This window comes from Ciconia boyciana, chromosome 2 (genome assembly GCF_034638445.1).
Source record: "Ciconia boyciana chromosome 2, ASM3463844v1, whole genome shotgun sequence".
Taxonomy (NCBI): Eukaryota; Metazoa; Chordata; class Aves; order Ciconiiformes; family Ciconiidae; genus Ciconia; species Ciconia boyciana.
This window is the reverse complement of record NC_132935.1, coordinates 140,649,818-140,661,139: the sequence shown is the minus strand read 5'-3', so window position 1 is coordinate 140,661,139 and position 11,322 is coordinate 140,649,818. Positions and strand designations below refer to the sequence as shown.

Sequence of the window (11,322 nt, the reverse complement as noted above, 5' to 3'; positions counted from 1 at the left end):
CTAAATTAACTTTTAGATGTGTTTTCTTAGTCCGTTGAGACCCTGACAAAAGAGGCTGTAGCTAGATACAGATACCAGATAAACATATAAAGCAATCTCATTACACGGGAATGAGTGAAGAACTCTCCTTGCAATCTACTCTAGATAGCGAGGCTGCCTGAAGAAACAAGTAAAGCCGATATATTTACTTCTTTTCCTATTAAATAAACCTCAATAACGGCATTGACTTGGCGCAGTGTTTACTACATTTCCATTCAATGCTTGGGTAAACGCATCCCTAAAGGTAGAGTAAATAATTGCACTGATCTCAACAAGGGAAATGTGTAGGCATCTGAAGCGTACTAAAAATAAACGAAGGCGAAGCAGACTGAAGAGAGAGGACATCGCGCTCGTTTGCCGCAATTAAAGCCTCTGCCTTCGCTCGCCGGAACCCGAGGCGTCCGAGCGCAGCCGGGGTGACACGCTCCCGCGGGTGTCACCGCGACGGGACCCCAGTGGCCGTGGGGAGGCGGGGACCCGCGCCCGAACCGTGGCGGCTGGGCTGGGGAGGGCTCTGCGCGGCGCTTGGCTCGGGGAGAAACCGGCCGCTACCGCAGGAGAAATTGCAGCCTCTCCGCTGGCTTGGGAGCGCCTCGAGTTTCCATCCGCCTTCCAAGATGGGCACTTCAGAGCGGTGCCTTTCTGGCTTTTTTTTAATTGGATGGCGTCTTCTTCTTCTGCCAGAAGACGGGTTTTTTTAATTGTTGTTGTTTTTTCTTTCATTTGAAAAGAAAACAAAACAACAAAAGTCCCCGCTAAAACCAACATCTCTCTTTCAGCAGCACCCGCGCAGGCGGGGACGCCTGCCAAGTACCAGCCTCGCAGGCGGAGGTCTGCAAACCTACGGCTGCCTTCGGGGAGGCTCCCCCTGACCCACGGAGGGGAAGGTCCCCCCGCGCCGCTCCCACGGAAGGCTCCCAGCGGCGGGGCGAAGGAGGCAAGCCCACCCGCTCGGACTCTTCACGGGGCTCTCGCATGCCGGGGCCAGGCTCGCCGTGTGGGACAACCTGTCCCCGGGGTGCCGGTCCCGGCGGTGCGGATGCACCCCTGGCCAGGTGCGGGGAGAGGCGGGCGGCCAGGCCCTCCGCGGGGGTCCCGTCCCCCCGCCGGGCAGCCACTCGCCTGAAGCCTAGTTCCATGATAAAGCCGATATCCAGCCCCCCCACCCCCCATCAGGGAAAGCAACCAAAGACAACAACACGACAAAACATTAACCAAACAAAAAGCCCCAGCCCCCGACCCTCTGCAGAGCCACACATTGAATGAATCTGGCTGTAAGGTTTTAATTACAGCGAAGGCTTCGCTACAAATCTGTACAAGAGACAGTGGCTGGTTCCCTCTGGATCTTTCCCCTTCTGACTCCTATTATTTTGACCCACGCTACAACATGGAGAGCGGCGTGTGTGATCCATCTGCGAGGCTGGGCTGGGGTTTACCCCCCCCTCCGCCTCCCTGCCACTTCCTTCACACTCGCGGTATGGAAAGCCATTGACGCCTGCCTGTCTGTTATAATGTTAGTGGGTTGAAATCCAGAGGAGCCTCCGCTCCGCTCTTGCTCTCGCACTGGCAGCGCTCAAATTCCCCAGTCTCTCCTTAAAATAGCTCGCTTCCAGCTTGAGGAGGTGACCTCCTTTTGCGGGAGCCTTTGCTCACCACTCAGCTGCTATTAAGACATGGCAATATGACATGCTGGCAGAAGGAAAGGAGGCCATGTGTTTTGGGGTAAACAGGCTTGAGAGACCGGGAAAAAAATTGCCATCGGCAGATGCGAGGCGAGATATTTTGTTGTAGCCTCTCTGGGAGCTGTAAATAAGGCGGGCAGAGCCGCGCTGCCCGGGCAGGACGGCGGCTGCCCAGCCGAGCCGAGCCGTGCCGAGCCGAGCCGTGCCGGGCAGCCGCCGTACACACCCGCGTCGTGCGGCCGCGGACACCCGCGGAGCGCCACGGCCGCGCGGGGCCGGGGCGCGAGTTTGGCGGCCGCCGAAGCCGCGCTCCAGCCGGGGAGAGTGCCGTGCCTCTGCCGAGGGAGCCTCTCCGCAAAAATGCATCTGGAGCGGATCGCCGCCAGCGGGAATATTCTCCGGCTTTCCACTTCTCTCGAGATTTTCCCCCCACCGCTCTGCAGGAGACCCCCACTCTCTCCCGAGCGCCTTTCGATTGCCTTGTGCATTCCGTTCTGTCGCTAAAAAACCGGGCTCAGGCACCAACCTTTTCCCGTCCCCACCCCCAGCATTTCTCTGCCCCTTTTAAAAATCCTGTTGCGAGATCCGCTTCATGCCTGTACCCGGGCTTCCCGCGGAAAAACACAGGCACTAACATCATTCCCGAAATAAGCTGCTCCCGGACTTTCCCAGCCTCCCTGGCCGGGGTGGGACAGAGAACCCTCTCCCGGACGCCGGTGTGAGCTGGGGAGGGGGGATACATACTCCCAGAGAGCAGCCCTCAGCCCCCGCGCACTCCTGCTGCGGGCAGGACCCCCCCAAGGAGAGTATCTCGGGGAGCCTCGCCTGATGAACGCCATCAGCTATCGCACACCCCCCAACAAACCAACCAACAGGCTGAACCACCCCAAAGACCGACTCCGCTGGCGGAGCCCACCCGTGCAAACACCACAGCAGGACTGCCCGGGAAGGAGGGGATGAGAAACGGAACGGGAATGTTTGTTTTCCCCTGTTGTTACTGTTGAACGCATGAATGAATGAATGGATGAATGGAACAGAAGGTGCTCGGAGGCATATAGGAAGCCTCTGGCCGCTTATATTAACTTCCTATTATACCCTAAAAATAGAACCCCGTTTCCTGTTGTTCGTCAGCTCCTTCTAACTGTTGTGTCTGTTGTGTGACATCTTTCGACTCACAAATGTGATTGTAAACCACGCACACACGCTTTGGTCTTTTGAAAGTACTACTCACAAACATCATTAAAGCGACGCGGTTTAAGGTGACACGGAGGACCGGTAGCACGAAGTCACCCAGTCCTGGGGCACTGGGAGCCCGGTGCGCGGTGCCACGCTCTCCGCCCCTCACCGCGGCAGCGGAGCGGGGGAGCACCGGGGGGGGGGGCGGGGGTGTTGGGGAGAAGGCCGCGCTCCCCCCGCGGCTCTCAGCCAGCCTGGGGGAGGAGAGGGACTGGCCCTAACCCCGCTCGGGGTGCAAAGGCCTCCCTGCCCTCCAGGAGAGCGAGGGTGACTTGCGGAGCGCATCCCCAGGGAAGATGACACCGGGGGGTGAGGGGAGGAGAAGCCCGGCCGGGAATGCGCGGGCAGGGCGCGGTGCTGCCCGCGGTCCGGAGCGGGCAGGGCGCGGAGCAACGCGCAGGGCGCATCCCCGTCGCCCTCCGCCAAGGCTGCAGCCTCCCCCTCCGGGAGCTCGGGTTTGGCCGCGGAGAAGCCAGGCAGGGGGGCGCGGGCGGTGAGCTCCTGCTGCCTGTCCCCCGGGAGGGCGGGTGCTCCCAGGCGGCGGTGCGGGGGCTCCCGCCCCAGGGCAGTCCCCAGCCGCCCCCTAACTCGCACCTTGCCCCAGCCGGCCCGGCTGCTGGCCCGCCCGGCCCCGCGCAGCTCCCGGGGAGCTCGGTCGAGGCCAGGCAGCTCCCCCCGTGGGCTCCTGCCCCCGCAGCTCCGCGCCCCACTCGTGACTGCTGCCTGCTCCCTTTCGGAGGCACTTCAGTGCGAGGGGACTAGGAATGCGGGGTGTCCGCCCCCCCCTTTTCATGAGTCGCCCACCCTGGAGATGAGCACCCCACTGCTCCGGTGCGTGCAGAGTTATCGATCCAGGTCTGATTTCCTCAGGAGGCCGGTAACGGAGCTCGGCTGCACGGAAGCCGGAGCCGGGGAGGGCCGGTGCCCGGCAGTGCGGGCTCCCGGCGGGCAGGGATCTCCCGGCCGCCCCGCACCCCCCGCCCCGCCGCCAGAGCGCGGGCCCTGGGCCTGCCTGCCCCTCGGAGAAGAAATACCCCTACAGCTGCCGCCTCTGCCAGGGCACGGCTCGGGCCCTTATTGCCCCCCCGCCCCCTTTGCCCTCCGCCCCCCGGTGCGGGTACCGGGAGGGGGGGCAGGGCGGCGGGGCGACGGGGCGTGGGGCAGTGCCATGCCGCGCCGTGCCCAGCCGTGCCGAGCCGTGCCGTGCCATGCCGTGCCATGCCAAGCCGTGCCAAGCCGTGCCGAGCCGTGCCGAGCCCTGCCGCGCAGCCCGGCCCCGCCACCCGCCGTGCCCCGGCCCCGCCGCGCTCCCCCTCCCCGCAGGCGCGGATCCTTCGTGCCAGAGGCCACGGGGAAAAGGGGGGTGGGGGGAGAAAAAGAAAAGAAAACAATAAATATTGACAAGCAGCGTGACTCTTTGCAGCCGAGTCATTAACATCGACCAATCACCGGCAGCTCCATACCGAGAGATTTGCCTAATTAAATTGGGGAAAATCATCGGTGTGAGGCTGGATGGAGTCAACTGTCCTGACGGCAGACGAGGACGCCTGAGCACGGCGGGGAAGAGCAGCGCCGGGTGCCCAGCGCTCCCCTCCCGCCGGCGCCCACCGACGCCTCGGCGGGGGCTCCCGCAGCCCCGCGGCCCCGCCGCTCCCCCCGGCCCGCAGCCGGGGCCGCCGCCTGCCCCGCGGGTGCGACACCCGCTCGCCCCACCGCGGTTCGTCCGCCGGCTAGGCTGAGCCAGGGATGCACATGCAACTCGGCTTGCTGCCTGTCGAAGGGAGCAGCTCCTGCAGACTCCCCCTGTCCTTTTTGTTCCACGTTGCCTGACTCGGACGCCTTATTCCCTTCGCTAAGGCGGCGTCTAGGTATTATTTGAAACCGGTCTCCCCTCCTGCCCAACTTTCCCCCGTTCCCGGGTTAGCATCCATTATGCGGCAGGAATTATTTCGAAATAAGAAAGCAACGTGTTGCAAACACTCTCCAGCCCATTTTCTGACACCTTTTGTTATGCATGCTCTTGCTGCTGGAGAAAATGCTAGTATGTGCACCTGCGAAAAAACGCCTTCATGATGTTAACAGCAAGCTGGAGGGTATAAAGCAATAAACCTGCCAAACGTACCTGTTCCTATTGAGTACATTACCTACACCTATGAATAAAGGCTCCCAGTAGGAATTCTTTCCCTTCTCTTCCCCTTTCTCTATATTTTTATTCATTGTAGATTTGTAAACGCCTGGATCGGGTTACCCTTTCGCGTGTTAAAGTGGAACTCTTGTTAAAGCAGGAGAACAAGGCAAGACACCACTGCATTCAGAGTTACTGAACCGGCTCCAAGGGCTCAAGAAGTGAAACAACGGTGAGAGGGTGGGTAAGGGGGCATAAAACATCCCAGCCGCCCAGGAAAAAAGATCCCCCACACCCCCCTCAAATACGCCAGCTGAACTGTAAGCGCCGGGAGACGGTGGGTTCTGCCCTGCCACCGGCCGGGCGTCGCTTCGCGTCCCCCTTCCCCCCCACCCCACCCCACGGACGGCGCGGTGTGCGAGCAAGGGGCTCGCAGAGCTAGTGACCGGGCTGTGGAAAAGCAAAACCCAAAAATAAATTAAGAAAAGGAAAGGAGGGGGGGAAATCCCAGAGTGAAACATACCCCCCCTCTAAATATTCCCAAAAGCGACGGCGTTAAGAAAAAAAAACCTGCAAAGTCTAGAAACCAATCCTTAGGCAATGCCGCTGTGAGAGGCAGTGTCGGGACCTGTGCTGGGTCTGGGGATGTCTCTGGGCTGTGCCGGGTTTTGCAAGCGGCGGCTGCCGGTGCCGGTGTTGGTTTTCAAAGCCCGAAGCCTCCAGCCCGTTTCCCTCTAGAGCAACTTTGGGATTTCTCTCGGCTTAGCGAGTTCCGCCGGGTCCTTCCTACCTCAGTCCTCTCCGGTGGGGTCTGCCTCTGGAGATCATGCTTAGCTGGACGCCAGGAGATTTAAGCGAGGGAAAGGGGGGAAAAAAGAGAGAGGGAGTGAGAGAGAGAGAGGGGAGAGAGAGGAGAGGGGAGAGAGAGAGATCCTCCGCCGTGCTGGATCAAACTTAATGTCTTTCCCCAGTCCATCTTTGAAAGAGAAGTGGTAATACCACCTGGATGTTCGGATATAAATCCCCTTGCAAATAATAAATGGATTAATAATAACAAGGTATGAAGTTCTTTTTATAGAAAAAAGGGGAGAATTGAAACTAAATGCGGCAGTTAGACAACCATTTTGATAAGAGGATAATTGAGGCGACACTGGTGTATAATTAGAGGATAATTTATGCTATATCCACTTTTATTCCACCTCCCAAAATAAACCCAGTCCATAATCATTACAGGCAAATTGTTCTGAATTTTATAGCAGCAATTTGAACAAAGTACTGCAGTTAATCATGGGAGATTTTTGTGTATTCCTGATTAGAAGTCTAATTGCCTCCTTCCAGAAAGTAAAAATAACTGTAAAACGACTCTATTTTTATCATTAACAATGTTGACAATAAAATAAAATCAACTGGAATTGTAATCTAAAGACAAATTTAGGGCGCAGGCACTTTTTTTTTTTTTTTCCTCGGGTCGTTTATATCCTTAATCAAGCTTTTTGCCAAAACCGCCAACCGCACCTAGCCATTTGCATATATTTGAAAGCGATTACGGGAGCTGCTGCCGCCGCCGCTGCTGCTTTCAGCGGGGGAAAATGCGCTGCGCGCCGCTTCGCCGCAGCGAAAATACCGCGCAAGAGGGGGGTGTGGAGTGGGTCGTGGAGTGGGGGATGCGTGATTTTGAGGGGGGCGAGGGGGGGTGGGTGCAGGCGCTCCCCTTTTCCCCACCCGCGCGCGGGGCGCGGGTGGGGAAAAAGGGGGAGGGCGGGCAGCGCGCGCGCTGCCGGCGCGGCGGGGCGGTGACGTCAGGGGGTTGAGTGACCAATGAGGGAGGCGCTGCCCTCCGGAGACGAACCATTCGACTTGTGCGCGTCCCTGCCCTTCAAGTCGAAGCGCCGGAGCCCCAACTTTCCCGGCTCCCACCTTAAAACCCACCCCACCCCCCCAAACGCCCGGCCTCTTCTCCCTCCCTCCATCCCCCCCCCAAAAAAAAAAAACAACCCACCCCACGCGCCGGGGGGATGAAGGAAAAGAGCGGCGCAAAAAAGCGCCGGGAGTAGCCCGCCCTCCCCCTCCACACACCCCGCACACCGCCCTCCCCTTCCTCCCCTCCCTCAGTGAACGAGGCCCCTCGCACAACGGCTCCTTGGAGAGGAGGGGGGGGGGAAGGAAAAAAAAAAAAAGGCGGAAAAGAAAAAAAAAAAAGGAAAAAAAAAAAAAGAAAAGAAATTAAATTAAATCACCGCCGCCTCTCCAGCGGTGCCGCGGCGGGTAAGGGGAGCGGCGGTGGCTGGGCAGAGAGGAGGCAGAGCGCGGGGGGCGAGCCGGGGAGCGCCGCGCTCTCCCTCCCAAACTTTGATGATGACCATGACTACGATGGCTGACGGGCTGGACGCGCAAGACTCCTCCAAATCCGCCTTCATGGAGTTCGGGCAGCAGCAGCCGCCGCCGCCGCAGCCGCCGCCGCCGCCCCACTCCCAGCAGAGCTCGCCGGCCATGGCCGGCGCCCACTACCCGCTGCACTGCCTGCACTCCGCCGCCGGCTCGCACCCGCACCACCAGCATCACCACCACAGCTCGCCCTACTCCGGCAGCGCCGGCTCCTACAACCACCGCTCGCTGGCCGCCTACCCCTACGTGAGCCACTCGCAGCACAGCCCTTACCTCCAGTCCTACCACAACAGCAGCGCGGCCAGCCAGACGCGGGCGGACGACGCAGGTGAGCCGGCACCGCTTGCTAACCCGCTGCCAGCTTCTCCCCCCCTCTCTCCCTCCCTCCCTCCCTCCCTCCCTCCCCGGGCCTCTCCCCGGCCACCCCCGGGCGGCTGCATAACGACCCCCGCCGTGCCCCCCGCTCCTGCCGAGGGAGACGCCGGCCCTGGGGTGCGCGGGGCGGCGGGGAGAGGAGGGGGGCCCGCTCGTCCCCGCCGCCCCTCCGCGGGCCTACCGCTCCGGCACCCGGCGGCGGGGCCGCCGCGCTCCCCCCCGCCGGCGGCGGCTGCCGGCCGTACCGCGGCGCTGGGCACCGGCGCCTCCCCGCTCGCCCCGCGGCCGCGGGCAGGGGGCTGCGCTTGGCGCTCCTTTGTTACGGCGGGACCGGCTTTAGGCGGAATTCCTGCTAACACCTGAGGAGTGAAAGTTTCCAGGCGAGCGGGTCGCATTCCGCTCGGGGGCCGTCTGATTTATGTATTTTTTTGCAGGGAGCCGCTCATTTGTACGTGTTCATCCGGAGGGGCACGGCGGGGGGGCGGGGGGGGAAGGCATTGTTACAAGTCTCGGACTGGTGATTCACTGACCACCAAACCGGCGACGCGAAGTCAATTAGCTGGGTAAAACCTGGATGGCCCAGGAACCAGGCGTCCCTGCACGAAGCCAGCGCTGCGCTTTATTTTAATATTTTTTTAATATATCCCCCCCCCCGCCCCGGGGAAAGGCAGCGTGCCCACTGTGCCCGGACAGTTGTTTTTTCTCCCGGTAGCTCCCACGCAGCAGCGTGGGTCGCGGCGTGCCTTGGAGGAGCCGGAGCCCGCGTGTACGCGGTGGCGTTGACCCGGCGTTGGGGACAGGCTGCTGGGCGCTTAGGAGCCGTGGCAGCCGAAATGCCCGCGTTAAATAGCTTGAGGAGGGTGATGTTTCAGCTGTGGTGTCTTGCTTGCAGATCAGCAAAAAACCACAGTGATTGAAAACGGTGAGATCAGATTCAATGGAAAAGGGAAAAAGATTCGGAAGCCTCGAACCATTTACTCTAGCCTACAACTCCAGGCTTTAAATCATCGCTTTCAGCAGACTCAGTACCTGGCACTTCCAGAGAGAGCTGAACTGGCAGCTTCATTAGGACTTACCCAGACACAGGTAATTACTGGGAATCCCAAATCACTGACATCCTGCGCGAGCAATAAAGGCCAAGCAAAGTACCATGCTCCCGAGACGTTTTGGCCTCTGTACGGGAACGGTAGAAAAGGTAACGCACACGGTCCCCCATCTATACGTGACAGAACTTACATCTCATGCACGACAGAGAGACTGGTCTGCCGCAGAAGGAGCTGAATGCGCCCTTCCTTCAGCCGTCTGGCGAGCAAACGCTCCCCTCTGATGCCACACATAACATTTTTAAATTGCCTGTATTTTCGGATAATTCCACCACCGAGATGCAATTGCCCAGCTGTGAAAAGGAGAACAAAGCAAAGGCGAGGAATCGCTGGGCCTGAGGTAGAGCTAAACGCAAAGCAAAGCTGCCTCGTAGCAACCTATAGGTAGAGAGGAAGCAAGAACGCGTTAGGAAATACCTGTAAAATCAATAGTTAATTCACCCTGGATGACTAACGCAAATGCAGTGGTTACCCTTGGGCAAAATGTACGAAAGGTGATAACAGATCTGAAGATCAAAGACAGCCGTGTACAAAATTATAGCAGGTTAAGCCATAGTTAAGTGTGGTTGGAGTAGCTGTGCCATTCTGCTAATTTAAGCTTGAAAGACACATGAGGCATTACAGGCTTCCCGGGCTGGGGTTTGCGGAGAAGAGCGTGGATAGATGGGATCAATTCGGGTAAAATGTAATCATGTGAATTTATGAGCTTAACAAATAACTTCAGGATTTTATCATTGTCATTGATAACAGTCGCTTCCAGCCAGCGATTTTTAAATACTCAGCAAACATTAATCATGGGAATAGACCTGATGGTTTTACAAATGGGATTTCAGTATCCTTAGCATGCACGCTCTGTCTTCCTTTGCTGTCTCGCTTTCTCTCTCGCACGCATAGATTTCGGGGCCCGATCCTGAGCATGCAGCTAGACAAGCACCCCTGCTTATTATGCCTTAACATTACGTCTGCAAAGGTTGCAAGGTCAAATACACATGTGGGAGTTGTGTTCTTTGTTTGTCTCACTTTTAAGAAATAAGTCTGTATATATGTCTTACATATATGTAATGTCTATAATAATCCTGATCTGCCAGAGTGGGCCCGATCCTCGCACACCTCATCGAGTGTAGGCTCTCTCCTTGGGAGTTCTGCCACATTAGGAGCAGGATGAGACCCAAAGCAACCTGGACAGCCCATTGCTCGCCGAGAAAAGAGAATTTTCCTTGTTTTAAAAACAACTTTAAAAATAAAGCCACAATCCTTGTTCCATTGTGCCTCCTCCCCCGTCACATCAGCAAGGACCGCTTGAGCGTGCATGTTTTCGGATGCGCAATTTCTTTGTGAGATGCCCTTTGTCTATTGGCTCCTGTCTCCTAGCACAAAATCATATGATTGCCCGTGTTTGACAACAGTTTGCCCAAATGATCAAATGACCTCCAAAATTCTGAATGAGGCGTTAAAGCAGGAGAGCTCAGAGCATGTGCTCCGTTTCAGCTCCATCAGTCTGGCCTGCCCAGGGAAAATAACGTTCCAGGTTAAAACCTGCATCCCTCTCGCTTTCCAGCTCCGCTCTGCCTCTCCTGTTCTCTCCAGCTGCACCCAGAGCAGCCGTAGCTACCCCTCCTTCCCCTCTCCCCCTCCCCAGCTCCACACCCCACCGGCGTGGGCTCTCAAGACCTTCTCTAGAGCAAACCCACGGCCGCCGGGGTCTCCCTTGCCATGCCCTGGGTGCTGACGGCAGCTTAATATCTACTGCGTTTTGGTTTACAGGTGAAGATCTGGTTTCAGAACAAGCGCTCCAAATTCAAGAAGCTGTTGAAGCAGGGCAGCAACCCCCACGAGAGCGACCCTCTGCCCGGCTCCGCCGCCCTCTCCCCTCGGTCTCCGGCTCTGCCTCCGGTCTGGGACGTTTCAGCTTCTGCCAAGGGAGTCAATATGCCTCCCAACAGCTACATGCCTGGCTATTCTCACTGGTATTCTTCTCCACATCAAGACACAATGCAGAGACCACAAATGATGTGAATGGTCCAAGAGAAATAATCTCCCAAGAACGCCTCGTCTCGACATGGCAAGAAGTTCCCCTGCTTTGCCAAGCCGTGCCAGCTAACAGGCTCTGTGTGAACTTGTAGATGCGGCAAAGAGACAGAGTGGCTTTATTTTATTTTATTTTTTTTAAGTAACCTCAGCGATTGATCTTGAACAGAAAGACACAATTTCCATTCTGGCGCACAGAAGACACTTCTCTTTAGGATATTTTCCTTTGGACTCCAAGGCACCAGCCTCTTTCTCTGTGGAGTATACGTCAAAACAAACTTTTTACAGACTTTGCCCACAAGAAGAACCTGAATCTACCATGGCAGCCGTTTTTACTTGTTTAATGAGC

The 11,322-nt window shown here is 57.8% G+C and overlaps 1 protein-coding gene across 1 annotated transcript; it reads left to right on the top strand.

The window, feature by feature from the left end:
• The first annotated feature begins 7,434 nt into the window (after nucleotides 1-7,434).
• On the top strand, nucleotides 7,435-10,961 carry DLX6 (distal-less homeobox 6). The gene is made up of 3 exons (XM_072851492.1): nucleotides 7,435-7,795; nucleotides 8,735-8,928; nucleotides 10,710-10,961. The coding sequence occupies exons 1-3, from the start codon at nucleotides 7,435-7,437 to the stop codon at nucleotides 10,959-10,961; spliced, it is 807 nt and encodes a 268-aa protein (XP_072707593.1).
• The last annotated feature ends 361 nt before the right edge of the window (nucleotides 10,962-11,322 follow it).

Bases quoted from the DNA above. Each gene is read 5' to 3' on its own strand.
- DLX6 (XM_072851492.1), top strand. From the start codon at position 7,435: ATGATGACCATGACTACGATGGCTGACGGGCTGGACGCGCAAGACTCC. The intron at 7,796-8,734 runs GTGAGCCGGCAC...TCTTGCTTGCAG, and splicing joins GACGCGGGCGGACGACGCAG to ATCAGCAAAAAACCACAGTG. The intron at 8,929-10,709 runs GTAATTACTGGG...TTTGGTTTACAG, and splicing joins TAGGACTTACCCAGACACAG to GTGAAGATCTGGTTTCAGAA.